General features: G+C 35.8%; 1 protein-coding gene across 1 annotated transcript in view; it reads left to right on the top strand.

Annotated features, from left to right (window-relative positions):
- The window catches only part of KCTD8 (potassium channel tetramerization domain containing 8), a 258,780-nt gene extending 238,650 nt beyond the window's left edge, over positions 1-20,130 (top strand). Inside the window, exon 2 of the mRNA XM_082728221.1 lies at positions 18,770-20,130. Within this exon, the coding sequence (XP_082584347.1) occupies positions 18,770-19,230 (461 nt within the window). The 3' untranslated portion in view covers positions 19,231-20,130. The remainder of the gene's footprint in view (positions 1-18,769) is intronic.
- The last annotated feature ends 2,471 nt before the right edge of the window (positions 20,131-22,601 follow it).

Here is a 22,601-nt window from a genome sequence, read left to right on the forward strand (position 1 = left end):
AGAAGTATATGTTCAAAAGCATGCCTGAGTTTCCATGTGGGTGGGTATGTTAAACTGTCTATTTCTAATAGTTTCAACTACAAATGTACACATTTTTTTTTCTCATACACTTAGTTCTCCACCACTATTTACAACCTCAGCATGGCAGACCATCCAATCTATTATGAAGGCCAGAAACCCAAGTGCCCTCATGATACATTTGCCTTCCTCACAACTCTCTTCTTACCCACCACCAGTTCATCACTAGTTTCTACTGGTTTTTGAGTTCTAAAATTTTATGCTATTTTCACCTCTCTCCATCATCATCCCCGCCACCACCACTAATGTTTCACTGTAATTTGTTTTCATCTCTCACCTAGAAAACAGGGAAAGGCTTTTAGTTGCCGCTACTCTGTCTTCTTAGAGTCCCCTTCCAAGCTATTCTCTTCTATTTCAGGGTGGTAGTTACAAAATACACCTTTGATTTTGTTCCCAATCTTTTCTCTTGCTTAAATTGTCCTACTATACTCCCTTTGTTCATTGGACAAAGCTAAATTTCTTCATTATGCCTTATAAGAACTTGAATGATCTACAACCTTTGTGGGCCAACTTGGGCCATGTTGCATAGGTGCGCTGCCATTATTCAGTTTTTATGACTTTTTATGCTCCAATGCAAATGGCACTTTGCTCATACTCATATCTCTTGCTCCTCACCACTACCCCCCTCCCCAGGTCATCCAGTACCTTCTATAGTTTCTTTACCTTCACAGTTCCTTCCTGAGTGAAACCCTTTCTTTACATTTTGTAAAACATAACATTTTAAAATATGCTATCAGTATATGTGATCTCAGTTAATACCACTCTTATTGCAGTTACAACTGTACATTACTTTGTGTGATTGTTAAATGAATGCCTATCATCATTAGACAAATTAAACATCATTGTATATTTTACATATTTCTCTTTTGTCTAATAAGATGTCTTCCATGTACTCTCAACAAATATTAAATGTATGAATCAACAAATTAATAAACTGATATTCATTTTTGCTGGAGTACAACCTAGACAAATTCTTTCAGTGAAGCTCTTTGGATAGTAAAATGTTTGAGTGTCTCCATAAATAATTTTTATATTTGAATGCTAAATTAACTGAGGATAAGTCTCTAAGTTCAAACTTTTTTTTTTTTTCTAAAACCTCCAAAAGTTTTGACTCATGGTCTTCTAGAAATCAAGAGTAGTCAGTGAAATTGTCAAGCTGAAACTTTTCCTTAATGTTTTGTCTGTAGGATGCTTTATTTTCTTCGGGAAGTTTTTAGAATTCTCTTTTACCTTGAAATTCTTAAAATTCACTGAGATGCATAAAATTCACTGAGATGCAAAAGGTCATAAAGGTATGACCTTTTTTTAAACATTGCTTAAAACTCAGTGACCCTTTCTTTCTTTCTTTCTTTCTTTTTTAGGATTTTATTTATTTATTTGACAGAGATCACAGGTAGGCAGAGAGGCAGGCAGAGAGAGAAGGGGGGAAACAGGATCCCTGCTGAGTAGAGAGCCACATGCAGGGCTTGATCCCAGGAACCTGAGATCATGACGTGAGCAGAAGGCAGAGGCTTAACCCACTGAGCCACCCAGGCGCCCCTCTTCCATCCAAAGAGTATACTTGTTACAGACAAGGAACATTTTTCTTCTATAATTTATTTTGTTATTATTGCCACTGCTTTCACTCTGATATTTTTTAAGGAATCCCTATTATTTAGGTATGGACATCCTGGACTGATTCTTCTCTCTCTCTCTTTCTTTTTCCTTTTTTTTTAGAGAGAGAGAGGGAAGGGGACAGGTTCAGGAAGGGACACAGGGAGAAGGAAAGAAAGACTCTTAAGCAGACTCCAAGCGAAGGACAGAGCCTGACTTGGTGCTTGATTTCATGACCCTGACATCATCCCTGAGCCAAAATCAAGAGTCAGATGCTTAATCAGCTGAGCCACTCAAGTGCCCTGAATTGATTTTTATTTTATGCTCTATGTATGTATCATTTTGCTACAAATTCTAATAAATTATCATGACATTTCATTCCAGGCTGTAAATCTTATTTTTAGTCAAATTCTTCTACTTGTTCATTTTGTCACATTCTACTTTTATAATAAAATATTTAGTTTCCCTCCAAAATATATTTTCTTAGTTGTCAACTCTTAAAGACTAAATATCCTCTCATTTCTCTCTGATGATTTTTTTTTTAAGATTTCATTTATTTATTTGTCAGAGAGAGAGCGAGCATTCACAAGCAGGGGGAGTGGCAGGCAGAGGGAGAAGCAGTTTCCCTGCAGAGCAAGGAACCTGATGTGGGACTTGATCCCAGAACCAAAGGCAGATACTTGATCAACTGAGCCACTCAGGTGTTCCAACTTTGAGGATTCTAAATAGAATTTTTAAATTTTTCTTCTCTTCTCTGTTCATTTCTATTTGGTCCAGGCAAAAATGTTTTTGTTGTTTGTCCAAGTCTCTCTTTTTAATACTCTTATTTATGTAAAATACCTAAGTTTGTTGTTGTTGTTTTCTGTTACATTAATGAATGAATGGCTAGGTTCCTTAGTATTGGTAGATGTCATAGGCTTTGCCCAGCAGGTTTTCAAGTAACTTTCTCTGACAGAATACTGCAGTGCTTAGACTCTGCCTTACTGGGAAGAGGGGCTGGTATTCTTGACTGGATGACCCTATTAGAATGCATTGATATTTCACTGGTATGTAGTGGGATGAGGCCATCCCAACTACGTATGTAAAATACCCACCTCTTACTTTCAGTCAAGTCAAGGATAGGCTTTTGTTTGTCTTTTCCTGGGTAGATCACCTTTCTCTTTACAGACCCATCCATCCACCCCTCATCTATAAGAGAATTACTTCAAAGCCCTTCTCCTTCATCCACTGAAAGAATGATCCCCAGAAATATAGTTGGTTCTCTTTAGAGAACAGTTGAATTTTGTCCTACAATCAGTGCTTCTGCCTTCTACTTGGTGAAATGGACCAGCCCAGCCATATAAACAAGGCCCTGGTCTTCTGATAACTGGCCGAAGAGTTCTTCTATTTCTTTTAATTAGTTTACTCTGGGCTTGAGTTCTACTAGATTATACTTTACTTTTTTTTCCTGTGAGTGTATCAAGCTGATGTTTGCTCTATTCTTCTTTACACTGATCTCATCTGTTTTCTGTCACCCAGTAATTTCTATTCTGAAAAATTTTTGAAGGTTTTTCTTGTTTTCTAGCACTGTCAAGGATTTAGTTCATTTGTTCTCTCTCTTCTCCATTTCCTGGCCATAACATATTAAAAGGTTTTGTAAGAGATTGAACAATTAAAAAAAAAATGTCTTGCCATCCTGATTCAATCTCCTCCATTTCTTTTTCTGTCCCTTCTAGACTATTACTACACTAGGGAAGAATATGTTCTTAGTCTCTGTGACATCAAGTATGATGCCATCTTCCCTGAAAGTTTTCAGTAAATGCATAGTACTAATAAAAGTGACGTGGGTTTAATTCATTTTTCCTTGTAATTAGAGTTTTATAGAATGCACTATCCTAAAAGGTAATATTTTAATAAAATGTATAGGAACAAAAATTGAATTATGAAACAAACTTTTTGTTGTTAATTAAATGCTTAACTTTAGAAGAATTTGGATGCATAATACTAAGGATTTTGATTATAAAGTTTTACTCTAGTTATATGTATATTTTTGCTATTATAAACAAAAAAGATAAATTAGTAGAGCAGATGCAACAAAAACAAACATTAATAATTCTCCTTTGCTCTTTAATCTACACACTCAAAATCTTCTGTCTTCTGAATAATCTTTGACCTTGAACTTGCATTTCTACTTGTAAAGTAGTTCACAGCACATGAAAGACAAATGGAGGGGCGCCTGAGTGGCTCAGTAGGTTAAAGCCTCTCCCTTCAGCTCAAGTCATGATTTCAGGGTCCTGGGATCAAATCCCACAACAGGCTGTCTGCTCAGCAGGGAACCTGCTTCCCCCTCTCTCTGCCTGCCTCTCTGCCTACTTTCTTGTGATCTCTCTCTCTCTCTTTCTCTCTCTCTGTCAAATAAATAAGTAAATAAATAAATCTTAAAAAAGACAAATGGAGCAACCAGACATTGAGGCAAAGGAGTTGTGAATCTTTAATCATTGGTTAAACATGTTCTTTTTGTCCTTCTCTAATATATAGTCATAGTTGTATTAAAATCAATCATAATGATCATAATTCCCAATTATAATAAGTCATAGTTCCCAGTTAATTAGTAATCTTTATGTACATTTCTTATAATTGAGTAAATGTAGCCCTCGTTTAGTTCCTTGTTATGGAAAATTTTGCCCTAAAAAGAATGCATATATTTGAAATTTCTTTCAGACTCTACATAATTTAAGAAAGTTTTGTAAAGTGAGCAAATAGTGACCAACCCAGATTACTTTCCCCTAAACCTCATAGAGTCAAAGCAGAATATTCATCTCTGTGAATCCTGTGTTCTCGGGGCTTCATGAAGAGTTCTGTAATGCATCCTACTTGGAGCATACTCTGTTACTAATGCTTCCTATATTAAGAAATTTCTATCTTCAAGCTTTAATGAATGGGTATTAACACATCTTGTAATTAAACATGGCTTTTCAAGAGTATTCCCAGTGCAAATTCTTCCTTTACGTAGCCATTTTGACTGATCCACACCAAAGGTTTTATACCAGTACATCTTTTTCTTTGGTAATGGTTTCATTAGCACCAGTTCACAATCTTTTACTTTTAATCTGTAAGGCTTTAATGTCAGAGAGGGAGATTGATGTTACTGCTGCTACTGAAATATTAGGCTTAGACTAAGCACACTATAAAGTGACATGAGACGTTCAAGGTGTCTCAATCCTGACAGAAACTACTCATTATCTAATTAGGCTCTGAAAGCCTTAGCAGAAATTTCTGGCCTTATGTGAAAATGTTTCAAGAGGAGCACATCATTGAAAGGTTCAGTTTTAAGGATAGGATGCCTTACTGTACAAATAGAATTCTGATATTTTGGAAGTTGTGATATCTGACAGGTCATGAGTCTTAAGATAATTCCTTCATCCTCTGTGATTTTTCTCTGCTATAATTCTATAGCTATTTATCCATTTTCCTAGTTATTTCTACCATGTAAATTTTATACTGGAATTAACATCTTCAATATATGTATGTTTTCTTTAAACCATATTTGCTTCTTGACCTGTGTTTATCTAATTAACGTAGAAAATTTAATTGGTCTAAATTCCCAAAAGTATGCTTTTCAGAGGATATGGCAACATAAACATTTGTTTTAAAGTGGGAAAATCTTCAGTTTGATGAATAGAGTTTGCCTGCTTAAAGTGCTTTGTTCCCAATAATGGTCACAGTAATAGGAACTGAGTTAGAAGGCCCATCCCAAATTTTCATACATTTAGCCTTCTTAACTTACTTCTTGTGAAGATAGCTGGACATGATATAAAATAATACTATACTGTAAATGATCTAGAGGAATTCTAACACTTAGGTACAGTTAGGTACTTTTATCCCCAGTTTGTTTGTTTGTTTTTTTTTTTTTGAGCTGTGCATCACACATCAATCTTATCAGATTAGGAAGACTTGAAGCTCATATGAGTAGTTCTACCTCTAGTTTAGGATTGCAGGGAAGCTGATTTAAACACCATTTTCAGGTTTTTGAAGCAGTGTAACTCAGAGCTTAACTCAGTATAAGCTCTGAAGTCTGGGCAGATGAAACTCTGAATTCTATCTCTGCCACTTTCAAATGTGACCTGTCAAATCACATAACCTCCTAAACCTTGGTTTTCTTATTAGTAAAATAGGCACAATAGGCCTTATTTTAAAAGTTACTGTGAAATGTAAATGAGATGCTATGTATATGCATTTACCATGGTGCCTGGTCCATAGTAAGTGTTCAATAAATGTTTAACGTTACTCTCCTCTTGTACTCACGTGAGAAACTAAGAACTAAGAGAAACCGTCCTGGTTGCATTACTGAGTTTGTTTCTCTAAGCCAATTCTCTCCTTTAACTGGTGGCTACGCAGGAAAAGATGATACACAGTGACATATTGCCATGGGATGGTGTGAAACACTTATTTTGCTACAATACATCTTGGTCTCTGCATTTGAACAAACTTCCATAATAAAGCATATATCAGATATGTGTGTGTGTGTGTGTGTGTGTGTGTCTGAGTTTGTGTTTTTCTTGCACCCTATTTTACTTTTTGAAACAGATCTTTTCTCCCAGATCACAGGAATGGATGAAAACTTAGTGTAGGACAATAATAGTATTTTACCCACTCTGGTCACAGGCTCTAAGGCAGGGATGGGGGCCCATGGCCCTGTTAGGTAGAGTAAAAGTAAATCCCTAAGATTCCTTAAATTGTGTATAATACTGTTATAACAATTTGCTCATAAATACACACTGATTTTTTTTCTGCTTAATATAAATTTTCCCAGATTTTTTGATCAATAACTTAAGATGTACATTAAAAATTTAACTTCATGCATTTAGCATTAAGTGTTAGAGTCCTCCAGTGACAATATAACGAACATGTCACTAACTTGCTTCAGAAGAGAGGTTTCAGTTACATTTCAAGGTTATATGTAACTAATAAAATATACAAATAGATGTATAAAGATCATTTTTCTGATAAAGTTAATATTTCATGTGGTCTAAAATACTCGTCTAACTGGTAGGGACCAGAGGGATTACAGAGTCACACACCCAAACTCCCTTTCTTGTCTTATTCTCTTCTACTGTAATTGGGGTGGGGAACTTAGTCCTTGGCAGCCATATCCGAGAGCTTTTTGACTAGACCTTCTTTTTCTCTCCCCTCATCAACAGTTTAGCGTTCCAGGGATTTCCTAGTATTAAACTACCCCAATTACTTATCTCCCAACCCTTATCCTTGCCTTAGATTATGGGGCTGGGTTGGTAAGGTATTATGACTGGTCCAGTCTATGTTATAAACCCACTCCTGTAGGCTGAGGTTTAGGGTCTGTTACATAAGATAGATAGGAGTACTGAGTATATTCTCAGATACACATGCACACACAGCCAATAAAGATATGCTGCATTTATTTAGGTATGCTGTAAGAGAAAAATCAACCTATAACTTACTTAAGTGAGGAATTGAAAACGTGTGATATTTAGGATAATATCAGTATCTCCAGTTTGGCTTGAATAGAAAGTGGGAGTAATAGTAAATGAGTTTTGGAGTTTAAATTGGGACCACACTATAGAAAGTCTTGTTTATGGGTCTAGCAGATTGGATATGTTGCTGAAAGCTTTGATGTTTTCTGAGAACAAGTACTATAATAAGAGCTATATTTCAGTGCTATGTAGCTGGGATTTTAGTATGGATAGCAGGAGGTAGATATTAAAGAGGAAAAGAGCTCTAGAATGTCATTTCAATAGATTGAGGAAGAGGTTAGAAGGTGATTACAATAGATTCAATATGAGTTAATGAGGATCATAACTGTGGGGAGAAGAGTGAAATGAGTGACTGAGACATTATCAAAGTAGGCACAAAGGGATTAGTGGCTGTCACAGGAGCAGGGAATCAATAGGGGGATAAGAATAGAAATAATGAAGAAGACTGTAAGACTGCAAACCTGGCTGATTATGAAGATTATGGTGCTTTTATAAAAAAGAAAAATAGAAAACATAGCGGGAGGAACTGGTTTACAGGGAAAGAATAATGAGCTCTTTTTTGAGCATATGGTATTTGAAGTTAAAGAAATGTCCAGAAGGCAGTAAACTCGTGGTGCTAGAATTTCATAGAATGATCAGTTGTTAGACGTGCGTGGAATCAGTTACAGATGAGAGACAGTTCTGTGATTATAAATCCATATATACATGCACACACATATATGTGTATATATGAGATGTGTGTAATAGGTGCATGAGGGTAGGTGGGTGTGAGTGTGCACGTGTGTAGAAAGAAAGGAAAATTTTGTGGGAATGTTACTGTGTAGAGTGTACCGGGATGTGACATTAGGAGGCTATAAACCTTGTTATTGGAAATAATGGCTAATTTATATAATTGGGGAAAACAGACTAGAGATGATAACTGTTTTCTAAAATCTTATGGGCTATTAGTTGGAAGAGAAATAGGATGACAATCTGGCAGAGACTGCAAGAGATTGTATTTTTAATAGAGAAACTTAAGATCCTGTAATTCAGATCCAATAACATCCAGTTGTTAAGGATGTTTTCTCTTATATAAATGCCATAATTTAGCATCTACTGAGGGTCAGACAGGAGATTAAATAGACTTGTATTAGTTTCCAATGGCTGCTATAATAAATTACCACACTTTTGGTAGCTTAAAACAACAGAAACTTATTGTCTTAGGGTTCTAGAGGTCTGAAGTCCACGAAATCACTTTGGACAGAAATCAAGCTGTCGGCAGGGACGTTCCAGGGGAAAATCCATTGCTAATCTCTCCCAGCTTCTGGTGGCTGCTGGTAGTCCTTGATTTCCAACCCAACAGTCTCCATCCCCTGACATCATGGTCACACTGCTGCCTTTTTCTCTGTGTGTACCAGATGTCCTTCCAACCCCCTGTGCAAGAATACCTGTGGTTGACTTCAGGTCTCCAGATGAATTCACCATCTCACTATTCCTTAATCACATCTGCAAAGACTTGCCCATACAAAGTGACACTTACAGATTCCAGATATTAGGAACAGATGTAGTTTCTGGGGCTGCTTTTCGGCCTCCTGTAAGACTCTTCCTCACACATCTCTTTACGTAGAGAGACTCTAGGAGGGAGGTACCCTATTTTTAATCCCTCTTAAGCAGAATGGGAAAATGAGCCTTGAAGACCCCCATAGCTACACATAGCTAGTAGGGGTCAGAACTTCACTTCAAGCATAGTTTTGCCATTTCCAGAGGTAGAACTTTTTTTTTAACTGTCGCACAACTTCACCTTAAACTGCTGTGAGCATCTGTGTTTCCGTTTTCCATGCACCGTACTGATTCTGCACTGAGCTGCTTCCATAATAGGCACACTTTTATGAATCTCAAAGTGAAAAGAGGTGGCACTCACATTAAGTAGTATGGCAGCTACAAAATGTTACATCTCGCTGACCATTGTTAGAAGTACTTGAAAGTACTTACTGGCAGGCAGGCACTCAAGATCTGAAGAGATCTGACAAATAAAAATCCCCTCAACTATGACTTTCCGCCAGCAATTGATACTGTTTCAGGAATCCAAGAGTATTACTCTCTCTCTCTCTCTCTTTTTTTCTTCCTTTTGCCTGTCACGACCTCTTCTTCCCCTCTTGTCATCAAAAAAATTTTTTCTCAAGCCTGAGACAGATTTTTCATATTTATAACAGCAATGATAATTTACAACCAGCATGGATTTATGTTCACATAAATTTGTTGTACACAGCACATCGTAAGTGTAGCCCCAGCCTGTATCTACAAAGCGCTTTTCTTTCCCCTCCCAGGGCCATCAGATGTGTTGTAGATTTAACCTCTCATTAATCCTTGCCAAGCACCATGCAGGTGTTATGATCCACAGTTTATGGATGTAGAACAAGCAAGAGTTGGCGTGTGTTCACAAATTTGAAAAAGAGATAAATTATCTGTCTTATATAGAATGTTGCTTGAAAAGGGAGGTCATTAGAAGGTGACCACCTGGGCATGTGGAAAAACACTCTATCAATATCAATAATAAGGAATGGTGGATTTGGTAGTGGGAACCCAGGATTGCATGGTCTTAATTCCCAATTCCAAAATGAGCCTCGGCATCTCAATGGAATTTTATAGGTTTTTTTTGTTGTTGTTGTTTTTGTTTTGTTTTGTTTTGTTTTAGGGTGTGTTATTTACTTCCTTAAACACAAAAATGATCACTGTACCACAGAATCCTAGCTCCCATGAGTGAAATGCGGAGGTCAGTTTTACATGTAGCCCTCAGACAAGGTGTCGGTAACCATTTCACATGTGATCAGTCTTCTAAAAGGACAAGTGGGCAAGTGACACCTTTCCTATTAGAAATATTTAGGTGTAACAACCCAATACAATCACATAGGTGATGTAGAATTCTTCTATAGAGCAAAGAAAATGGGTTTTCTTCATTATTTATGGTTCTCAAATACTTTTTTTCTTTAGTAACTTAAAAGGAATAATATAGGAATCTTCCCAAAGGAACACTTAGAGTAACTAGAGAGACTGTAAGCCCCTTCTTATAACCCACTGCCAAAGGCTCATCTTCTTTTTTTTTTTTTTTTTTTTTTTTTTTGCTTGTTTTTGTTACACCTTGTAAGCTTAATTATACTTGGGTTTATCTTTTTTTAGTTAAAAGAAGACAAAACAAAAAGATGTTCTTTGGGAATAAAACTATTCCCTATGTGCTTAGACATTCTTTTGTAGGGAAGACTAATATCATTTAATTCAGTTCAACAATGAGTTACTGAATTGGTATAAGCCCCATCATGGGGATGGTGCTTCAAGAAATGCAAATTAAAATTTTGTACGTGTGTCTGTGGGTATGCCTTGTGGAAGTTAAAAGTCGTATAGAGATGACTATTATTTAAGACAAAAATAGGCTCCATACTTTGAGACAGATTCAAACAAACTGCTATGGGTCATTAAGGGAAGAGGGTCAAGATATCATAGCCAAATGTGAGAATGGAAGGTTTTATGCTGAAAACACCATTTGGCTTTGAAGAATGATGAGCATAGATGGAATACAGTCCGTGGGGAGGGAAATCGGCATGGGTTAAGGAGGGCCTTTACCGAAAGCAACACGTATGTTTTGGTTGCCATGTGGGGAGCAGTACCGGATGGACTGGGATATAAGAACAATCCTCAGTGCCAAAATGTAGCATGCAAGCTTCATCCTGTGTGCAAAGGGAACTATTTGGAAGGCTTTTGTACAAGTGAGATACTTGATGCCATTAGACTTCAGGAATATTTATTTAGCTAATTTGCAATAATAGTTTGAAGTGGGACTAAAAGGAATTCGGAGAGCTGGTTAGGAGACACAGTAAGAGGTAACGAGAAACCTGTTAGAAGTGGTGGAAATGGAATAGAAACGAAGGGATTGATTTAAGAGCCACCATAGAAGTAGAATTAACAAGACCTGGAAATAATTGGAAATAAGAAATGAATCCATTGGGTAGCCAAATTTGACCTTGGATATCGTCTACAGAAATAACTACTAGGAAGACACAGATGTATGAAATGTAAGGAAGGTGATAAGATTATTTTTGAAAACCTCCTCAAATATATGTTCAATTAAACATATATTTTCTCTCACATTTTTTCTTAATACCACATTACATTTGCTTATTTACTTAATTATTACTCACTTTATTTACATTTGGTTCAGTGACAAAACAAATCACTGAAGTGAACTGAGTGACACAAGGAAACAAAACATGGTCACCACCTTCATCGAAACCATCACCACTTTGAGGAAGCATAGGACAACAGATACGTGACTCTGGGACAAATATTTCTGTGGGGATGATGGGAGCTTTCTTACCTCTCTGTGGTCATCTTGGTGAATATTTAGCAACATAAAAGGTACTGAATATTCATTCAGTAATGATTGAGATAGTAAGTAGTAGATACTATAGATATTCATAGTAGTAATCATTTATTTGGTCGAGCAATTACTCTGATTAAGACTTCATGATAGGCTGGAAAGGCAGTTTCAACCTTCAAGGCATTTACGGTTTGAGACTGGGAAATGTACTATAAATAAATAAGTACAATCAAAAGTTAGCAGGTACAGGGTAGATCAAAAGAATGGACCAGTGACTATCATGTCAGGATGTAGAAAGGAATACCACAGCATGTTTATCTTTCCAAATTACACCTCTTTTATTTTCTTTTTTATTCCTCTTCATTCATAAAAACATTAAGTAATGATGGTAGAGACTGTAGAAAACATAAAGAAATGAGTTTAACTTTTCTCATATAAAAGTTGAACTTTATTTATTCAAATAGCCTTTTACTCTAAGGTGAACTCACCTCCTGTATGGACTTTAAGTTTCAATTTAGTGTGAGAATTTAACTAATAAATTAAAAATAATGCCCATTCCTTAGTTCACTCCAATCACAATTTACTCCTGCTCCCTCCTTCCTGTCCTTTACAAAAGTTAGTTACCTATGCATTACTGTCACCCTAAGCCTGACTTACTTGTGTGAGTGTGTGTGAGTGTGTGTGTGTGTGTGTGTGTGTGTGTGTGTGTCTCCTTCTTGTAACTATCACTATGCCTGGTCCTTGATAGGTGCCCAACAAATGTTTAGCAAATCAAAATGGAGTTTTTTCCCTTTTGACTCAATACTAGCTTAATACCTAGAGACATGTGGTGCTAATATTTAAGATGGATTGGTTCATTCTGTTTAAGTAGCACATAACCATTCACAGACCATTGAATTTAGTACTATTAAAGGGTAATTTTCCTTCTGGGAATTGGGCCTGTTGCAGATATATTTTACATATTCAGTCTTTTTTATCATCACTAGGCAGGTAAAGAGATTAAAATAAAAGGTGTTTTCAAGTGTGCAGTTGTACACATAAACTGCATTTGGAAATGGCTGTGTATTCCAAGAAAAATATGGAATTATTCAATGTGCTTACACCCAGAACTATCCAGAAGTCACCTGTCTTTTCTTAAAGATGAAAATATTAGTGTTTAATTTCTGTACTACACTAGCCACCCAAATGACTTAGAAAAGCCATAACTTCCTCCATTTTGTATCAGTGTAATAAAGCTCAATGGAATTAATTGTAAGCCTGTTTTACCCAATCTTATACTTTTGGCCCGTTGTGATACTTTCAATTTGTTTTATTGTGCTTAATGTAATGTTTTTACTATTGCCTCTAATTCACACATCTTAACAACTTAAAAGAGAGCTTTTGTGTTTTATTTTTTCAAATAAGTTCCTTTTAGAATATGAAAATTTAATACTTCATAGCCTCTCAAACCTGTTGGAGAGAACTTCATGGCAAATTGCTTTGACATACGTTCTCTCCTTTCTTAGTATAGCCCTGTGACTGGGTATTTCTGTTCTTATTTCATTTTTACTGAGTAAAACCTGAGGCCTCAAGGGGCTAAGAGACAGTTGGAAGCCATGTGTTTTCAGGTACCACGTGTAGAGCCAGAGTTAGAGGGGAAGGATTTGGGTCCCTCTGTTTGTTCTCTCAAAATTCGGATAAGCAAATCAGCCATACTACCAATGGCCAAATCACATAGGATATTTATGCTGAGTAATAACATTTGACATCGTGAACATTTACACATGCCAAACCCCACCTAAGTGTTTTATATGTGTTAGCTCTTTCAGCCTTACCACAATTTTGTGGAAACAGAGGCACAAAGAAAATCACCCAAGGAAAACACACCTAGTAAATTATTAAACTAGGATGTGAGCCCAGCCAGTCTGCACTGTGATGCCTTAAATGTTACTGTCTTTGCCTGCGTTTCCATGAAAGGAACAGATTTAATGAAACAAATATAAACTGTTAATGCCTTCTAAACTACACTACCTATCAGTAAACTCAGAGAAAGTTATCCTTGAACCATGTAATTCTGTGAAGTATTGTAGTGGAAATTGAATTTGTTTCCACATTCTAACAGGTAACTTTTATTAGTGGTCACTCATTAATTTTTTATATATCTAATATCTGATTAGAATTTTACTGTGTGGAAAATCCTTCCTATTCATTATATAATTTAGAATTACAGAACTTCATAATATAAATGAATTTAGGGGCCAACCCCAACATTTTAATGACAAAGACCAAGTTTTAGAGAGGTTCCATGACGAACACAAAACACAAAGCACTTAACCAAGCTCAAAGCCAGATCTTCCAAGGTCATTCCCACACTGAAGAAAAATGTGAGCATAATAAATGAGGTGTGTGTGTGTGTGTGTGTGTGTGTATGCATGTTGTATACTGACTGTTCTTTAAAAAAAATAATATTTGTAGAGGGGCATGACTTAATTGGCTGACTTGCATGTCTCCTAGGTAAGGCTGTCATTCCCCTGAAAGAGGATCAGGTCCTAGATGAAAATCCTAATCTGTTTAATGGCAAATAGCCAAATGAAAAGATTTAATTGCCTAAATACTTTGGGGAAAGTTTCTAGGTATACGTATGTATTGGATATTTTTAAATAATTAACTCCTTTTAAAAGTCAAATAAGTAACAGTTTTGCTTATTCATTGATTTGTTGCTTGTTCTAATAATTACTGGTGAGCTTATTTATGTGATGGAAGAAAGCCCAGCTGGTAAGACCACCAAATTACATTTTGTTTTCTTTTCTTAAACTCAGTCTGTCTGATGCTCTAATTTGGAAGGCAACATGCTTTTAAGAGGATAATTTATATATTTATTCTATTACTAGTTGAAGAGACACAGAGAAGTTTCTGACACACATGCTTTTCCCATATATACAGGATTTGGACTTGGTGCTATTTAAATAATTTTTCATCCTGTGCTTAGGACATTTCCTGTGGGTTTTGTTCATTGAATGGAATAATGTAAAATTGGAGTTTTAAATTATCCCTGGAAGCCTGCAGTTAGCAGGCATTCTCAAGAAAACTAAGCAAATAGAGTAAATCATTACTTCCTATGCATTTTGTTCATTTTTCTTAAATTTCATGTCATAAAAAGCCCATAAATCATTTTATTATTGTATCTTAGCTCCAGTTTGAATCCACTAAGTTATCACTAATTATTTAAAATATGCTTAATCATATTTCAGTAATAATATATAATATGTTATGCATTATCAAAAATTCTGACATTAATCAAAAGGAGACCATTTGTTCCTGCTGGTGATTTATACAGAAAACCATCATAATATTCTGTATATTCAAAAGGGTGGACAAGATAAAGTTAAACCTTTTCCTTTAAGTCATAATAGAAATACCTGAGCCAAACATCTGAGCCAAACTTACCTAAAGATAATTTATGGTTTAGAAGAAGTGAGAAATATAAGTGTGTATTTGCTGTTTCTGGTTAATAATTGGATCTAAGTTCTTAAAAAAGAAGTTCTTAAGATCATAATAAATTCATTTTCCCACATTCTTTTTTTCAGAATTTAAAGTCTATAATGAGAGATATTCTAAAATGTTCATGCATTTTAAACACTCAGTGTTATAAAATATCATAAAATAGCCTGTGAGCTTCACCAGAGACCTTACTGTGAGCCTCCTCTAGATCCTAACACAGTGCCTGGCTCATAGTGATACTCCATTCCACTCCACTGGCTAAACTGCTTAGTGCTTCCTTCACAGAAGTCTTCCTGGTGTTCTGTCCTATACTCCAAGAGCAATTCATTTCTGACGTACATACACTGCATTCTATTGTACTGTGGAGTTTTTGCATTCATCTGTGTATATATGGGGAGGACTGGGAGGAAGCTTATTTCCATGAATAAATTGTAATGCCATTGGGCATAATAATCATATGTAATTTAGTTAGCTAACACATGAATTTTATATAACTCCCCAGCATATGTCATTAAGCATCTTTCTCCCAGTGAATAAAAACAGAAGGAAATATTTGCTCTGGTGGTACCTAATACCCTTTTTCCATGCTGTTTTTCCATTCTGATGTTACTTTTCTGCCTTGGTATCTCTATCAAATGCTCTATTCCCCAGCCTATTAACAGAAAAATGATTTCTCATCACTCAATTATCCTTAGATATAAATTGGTTTTCCAGGTATTTGAAGTTAATCTTTTAGTCATTATTGGGAATGAAAATCACACACTCTTCTGTCAAAATTTCTGATTAAAGTAATGCAGGAGACAGACATAAAAGGTAAAAAACATTTATTTATAACCTATTTTGGAGTAGGCCAGTGAGCCTCATGCTACCGTGAGGTCACACTCACCCATAAAGATAATTAAATAAATAGATGCTACACCTCCTCCACCACCCTGAGCTCCACATAAACACATACATGCAAACTCTTGAGCAAACTTAAAATCTTCAGAGATGTCCCTAAACATCTGCACATTAGAAAAAGAAATCATAATGATGCATTCTGATTGTTGAGATTTATTTTATTAGCCCCTTTTATATGGTATTTCATTTAATCTCAACCTATGGGGAAAGTACTATTACCCCACTTTACAGATGAGAAAATTGAGGCTTAGAGGAACTATGTACCTTGCTCAAGGCCACTAGACTATTTGCCAGAGAGCTAGAATTTTATTCCAGATCACTAGGAATTTAAACCCATTTCCATTTCAATATCATTACCACTAAAATCTGATGCCACTGAAACACTGATCCTACAATAATGCTGGAGAAGTTGGCTAATGCCAGTGTGGGTCTATTAGTCAGGATGCCAGAAGAAAGAGAAGGCGTATCCAGTTGGGTAATTTGAGAAAAGTTAAATATTGACAGTTTACAACAGAGTAGCAGTACCCTCATGCCAATTACAGTGAACATGGTGAATGCTATAGGCCTGAAGATGTGAACCTCTGTTTAATAGACTATGGAAAGAGAGGTTGCAGAAGGAGGGACACGGGGGGAGAGAGGACAGAGCTGTCAGACAGGGCTATGCCTCTTGGTCCAGGAATACAGTGAGATCCTGAAATCCTGGTGGTGGGATGAGATGAGGGCATGGTCTTGCTAATCTTTATCATTGGCTGAATTCAGCTGAAAGACAGAAGGCAAGGGAGGCTGAGGACATAGTTGTGCCCATCAGCCACTAAGGAGAAAGGAATGTTGAGAATGGATTTGGGTTAGTAAGCAAGGAGTGTTAATAAGTACATCTTCTCTGCCCTCATCCCTCAGACCCACCCCCATTCTCTATTACCATAAGTGAAAATGGCAGAGACTTAAAAAAAAAAAATAGCTGTTAGGTTTTGTGCTCCTTAATCCATGGTTGTGATGTTTTTGAAATGTATTGGTGTGCTTTCAGCATTTCTTAGATTTTACTGTATTGTGAACAAGGGAAGTATGAAATATTAGTTAAGACCTTCCCTCAAACATATTCTTTAAAGTTTTGAGGATTTCTTTTTATTTGTTTGTTTTTGGTTATGTCAATTCAGATACAGTTTACATAACAAAAGGCACCGATTTTAGTCACACAATTCTATCACTTTTCACAAATGTATACTGTCCTATAGCTAACACTACAGTCAAGATATAGAATATTTCCATCATTCCCAAAAGTTCCAAAGCATTTTTTAATCCTTAATCCCACCCAAGTCAAATTTCACCCTCTTAAATGTTCGGTATCCTCTTTTGCTTCTTCTGATTGTAAATAGGAAAATTGGTAATATTGCCCAATAGAATGTTGCAGATAGTAGATGCTTTTATGGCAAGTACTTTTTTTATAAAAGTTGATTTGTGTCCCTACTTTTCTGAGTAGTATAAAGTATTTTTTACTATATATTAGACTGATTTACTATATATTACTATACTTATTTACTACATTTATTATTTATATTATAGATTATATTATTTAACAAGATATGTAATTATATTTTATATATATTATATACACTTGTATTTTATAATTTTATATATAATTATATATTATATAATATATAGATTCACAATCTTGGCTACCAATTGAAATCACCTAGTTCTATTAAATGACCCAATGACCTGATAGCATCTTATTATAGTGGGATGTTTAGGGTTAAGACCAAGGCACCAATAATCTAAGCTTTCCAGATAATTCCATATGTGGTCAAACTTGAGACCCTATAGATCAGACCAGTTGTTCTCAACTCTGGCTACACAATAGAATCTTTTGGGCAATTGCTTAAAAATGCCTTTCCCCACTCCCCATTCTGATTTATATGACCTGTTTATAGAAGTTGACTACAGGGGAAAAAAACAAGATTTGAATAACATATTTCTCAGAAGTTGGGCTTTAGTTAATCAAGGTTTTATTATAGTTCTGTGTATCTGGTAGCATTCAGTAAATGTTAAATGGAGGTCCTAATCCCAAAGCAGAGTCAAGAAGAATAAAATATGCTCCCTCTTGGAAGTAAACTGTTTGTGTATTTGAAATAATTATCTTGGCAAACTATCACTTTCTGAAAATTGTCCTCCTAGATAATTTACCTCAAATGGTAAACCTTGTATTTTTAAGAAAATACTATATTTCAACTTTATTTTTTCATCGTACTATTAGGCACATATATATCTTGCCTCACTTTCATAATTCTCTTCAAGGAAATAGACAGAAAACAAGATTAAAAGACTGAGGATAAGATTTAAACCAATCTCCCACTTGGAAACATAAATGAGGCTATTGCACCTCTGAACCTGAAGAGTACTACTATGTAAAATAGAGCAATGGTACTTTCTGCTTTTATAATGTAAATATATACACAAAGGACTCCTAGACCAATAAGTAGAACAAAAATGAACTAAACGTCTCATGAAACAGTTATGGGACTAACAAAATATGTACATCTAGTATCTTTTTAGATTTCAGGAACTAGTAACAAAAATAACAAAAATCTTCTTTTCAGCATAAAGTTATTGATGATTTATTATGGCAGAAATGCTCATTAACAAAGCCCCTAAACTTGATTTTATAAATAATTAATCAGCATCACGCATGTTTCAATGTGCATTAATAAAGCTAGGTGTCGTAATTAATCCCTCAAATATAAACTAATGCAACAAACAGTGATATTTTGAAGATAAATGTTCTTGGCTTAAAATTTTAAAAATATAAAGCTTATTTAATGTGACCTTCCCACTACTCATTTAATTATTCTACTTGTTTTTTTTCCTTTTCTTTTCTTTTTAGGACCGCCTCAGAAAATAGTGTCACCTAAACAAGAACATGAAGATAGGAAACATGACAAAGTCACAGATAAAGGAAGTGAAAGTGGCACTTCCTGCAATGAGCTCTCGACTTCCAGCTGTGACAGCCATTCAGAGGCCAGCACTCCCCAGGACAACCCACCCAGTGCCCAGCAGGCAACAGCTCACCAACCCAACACCTTAACATTGGATCGCCCTTCCAAAAAGGCACCTGTGCAATGGATGCCCCCACCAGACAAACGCCGAAACAGTGAACTCTTTCAGACACTCATCAGCAAGTCCCGGGAAACGAATCTATCCAAAAAGAAAGTCTGTGAGAAGCTAAGTGTGGAAGAAGAAATGAAAAAGTGTATTCAGGATTTTAAAAAAATCCACATTCCAGATTATTTTCCAGAGCGCAAACGCCAGTGGCAGTCTGAACTGTTGCAGAAGTACGGCTTATAGTAATCACCACATTCCTGCCGTGTTTCAGTGACATTCGATGTTTACTACAGTGTTGCCGCCTGACTATATCCTAACAATGGTCAGTGTGATTCTTGCTGCTCTTCCTTTTTGTGAACAGTGGACGTGGGACAGTCTTTTCTTTCATTCTTTTTTGTTGTTGTTGTTTTTAGAAATATGATTTTGAAAAAAGAATAAAAACAAATGTTGATTCAAAATGGCATATCTGATCCAACCCAATTTGCAAGAATGAAAGTAAAATGTGCATGATCAAGAAGCTTCGAATCTTGATTTTTTTGAACTGTGGTCAACTGGATATGTTTGTTATTTTGTAACTCGCCAAAAACAAATCATCGTATCGCTCCAACGAAAATGACAATATGGGTGAAGCAACATCAAGTAAAATGTTCAATGATGGTTTGGGGGACCCAAATCCAAAACTGTTTAAATGTTAATGCAATAAAACAAGTTATTATTTTTGCATGAACACAATGTAACAAATAAATCACAAGACGTAGGGAAGATCTGTTTGTTGCTTGGAAAGAAAAAATTACAAAAAAATTAAGAAAAAAAAAGTGTTTCAGGCGAAGCCTGTAAATGTAAACTGTCTAGGAGATTGATTTTATTTGTTCTGGATCTGTGATATTTTTGTGTATGTGTATGGTGTTCTGTATGTTAAGATGGTGTAAATATGCCTTATGCTGTTGTGTTATGGCACTGACATTCATCTATTAATGCTAGTTATGATTATTTCTGTGAAATGAGTCCTTACATCAGGCTGTGAAAATTGGTCTAATGATGCTCTGAAAGATCCTATTATCGTGTTAATCAAAATAATTGAGGGAAATGGTAAAAAGCTTTATGTATTTATTAAAAAAAGGAAAATACATTAGAATTCCTCGATTTCTGTTGACTCTTCTTTGAAAATACTCAATTGTCACGTTGTCCTCCATGTTCCTTTAAAATCCCAAGCTGGAGAATGATACGTTCAACTGTAATGTTGACAAGTTAGAATTTCGACATAATTCAAAATGGATATAGAGTCCAATCCAGATAGCCCTGGGATTGATTAATAAACCCTTTACCCACAAGAGAAAAAGACTTCAGCTGAGAATGCACTAAACTTCTAGTTTGGCTGACAACCAGATTGAAAGCTTCTCTAAAAACAATTGGGAAGTTACCTCCTACAAATTAAGAGACAAAAACGTCAATAGCAAGTGGAAAGTTTAGCCTGAATGACAAAAGATTTCTTCCTGATTGTGTGTATGGAAATGAGCTTTCTTACCACAGGTTTTAGTTTTTGCCTCACCATCTCTACAGAAAGAAATACATAATATGAAATTTCACTAAGAAAGAGGCTGAGAGAGAAGGTAAAATATCTTCAAGAATTGTAGAGGTCCACCTCTGTGGTGGGTTAAAACAAAAGTTGAGCAGCACGTGTATCATTTCTTTAATATTACAAGGAGATAAGCATTATTAACTCAAAAACATTTTAATCTACATACATTTTTAGGTATTCTTAGATGTCTCAATCTACTATTATATAAAATACAGTAGACTATTAAAGAAAACACAGATATGTGATTGATTGAGCTTGAATGAACTATTAGGCTTTTGAGAAAGAGCTACTCTCAAATTCTGCATTTCTTTTTTGGGAAGGTTGGGAGTATTTCCAAGGCCTGATGTGGCTGTAACATGATGGTTAAATGAAAAAAGTTGGTGGTTGGATTGTCACAGATCAAATCCCACCTCTACCACTTACGACCTGTGTGATTTTAGGGATAATGGGGATGATATTAATATAAAGAAGACTTAAATGATGTAATTGAAGAAAAGCATCACTAGCGCTCTTGAAGACAGAGGGAAAAGGGGAAGTGGTAGTCTTACTAGAATCCAGGAACCAAGGCTAACAGATGGAGAACTTGGAATACGGATGAACAAGTTGTCCAGTAAGAACTCTAGCCACAAAAGAGTCACGATCACTTCCACAGATGCCTCCCAAAACAAAAAAGAAGGGGAGGGAGGTGCATGATCTTAGCTTCCCAATATCCCAGCAGATGTTCTCCATTGTTCTAATATGAATGGAAACCAGTTGGCAAAGGGGCCTTGGAAATATAATTTATAGAGGTGATCCCCTTGCGATACAAAGCCCAGCAAGTGAAGGACAGCAAATAGATCTGAAAAACACTTTATACCCTGGTCTGTTTTTTTCCCAACATAGAACTTCAAACAGAATTGTAATGGAAAGAATTTAGTAAATGTGGACTATTTCATCTATCCTTAGGAAATAAGAACCCATTTCAATAATAGTCCATTGAACAATTACCATACACCAAGTATTTGGCTCAAAGGTTAACGACACATTCAGAATTATGAATTACTAGCTATTGCTCTTGGGAAGAAACTTATGGTCTGATTCTTCCAAACCATTATGCTTTCACCAGAGGCTAGAATCTGGCTAGCCACATTTGGGTTTACAAGGGTATCAAGGAAAGTAGCTAGAATGAAGATTCTTCCCTAAACAAAAGGAGACTCCAGATTTAAAGATGAGTCAGGCTAAAACTGATATATAAATCTTCTTTTCCAAAGAACCAGGAGATAAAATCTGGAGGATCACCAAAAGCCAAAAGTGCTCAAAGCTGACACTGAAGTTGAGTACTTATGGAGAGTAAATGTATTTTGGGGTTCACATATATACTTTTTGAGTATTTACGGAGTCAACGTGGCTTACCTTTGTTTGCTACAGTAGACACTCAACTTGTGATCTGATGTCTTATTGTAAATGGAAACATATTGAGTACTAAAGTAAAAGAACAAGAAGTAAAAGTTAATTCTGAGATATTCAAGTTTGAAGTGGACTAGACCTATTTTTCCCAATTTCTCCCACTAAATCTAACAAAAAACACTAGATATATATAAACACACTTAAGAGACTCTGAAAGACTGAGAGAAGAAGGAAAGGTAGGTCGGGATATTGGGACACAAAGAACAACATGATGATGAGTTTCCTGGGTTTTCTTTTGACCTCATATACCCCAATCTTGGAGCTGAAGAAGTACCCAGGAACCCAGAAAGAGTATCGGGTGCAGACAAACACACACACACACACAAACACACACACACATGCACACACGCACACAGTCCTGCTCTCTCTCTAGCCACCGGGCCAAGAAAGGACAGCGTAGGAACTTAGCAAAACAGAAAAATTTTAGACAGTAACTGCTATGCCGTTTAAGTTTGCAGGTAAATGGACACAACGGCATTACAAAGTAATTTTACGTCTCCCCACTTTTTAAATAAAGATTTATTTATTTATTTGAGAGAGACAGAGAAAGCAGGGGAAAGGGAAAGGGGAGAGGGAGTGAGAAAATCTC

Source organism: Mustela nivalis (assembly GCF_964662115.1).
Source record: "Mustela nivalis genome assembly, chromosome: 4".
In the NCBI taxonomy this organism is placed as follows: Eukaryota; Metazoa; Chordata; class Mammalia; order Carnivora; family Mustelidae; genus Mustela; species Mustela nivalis.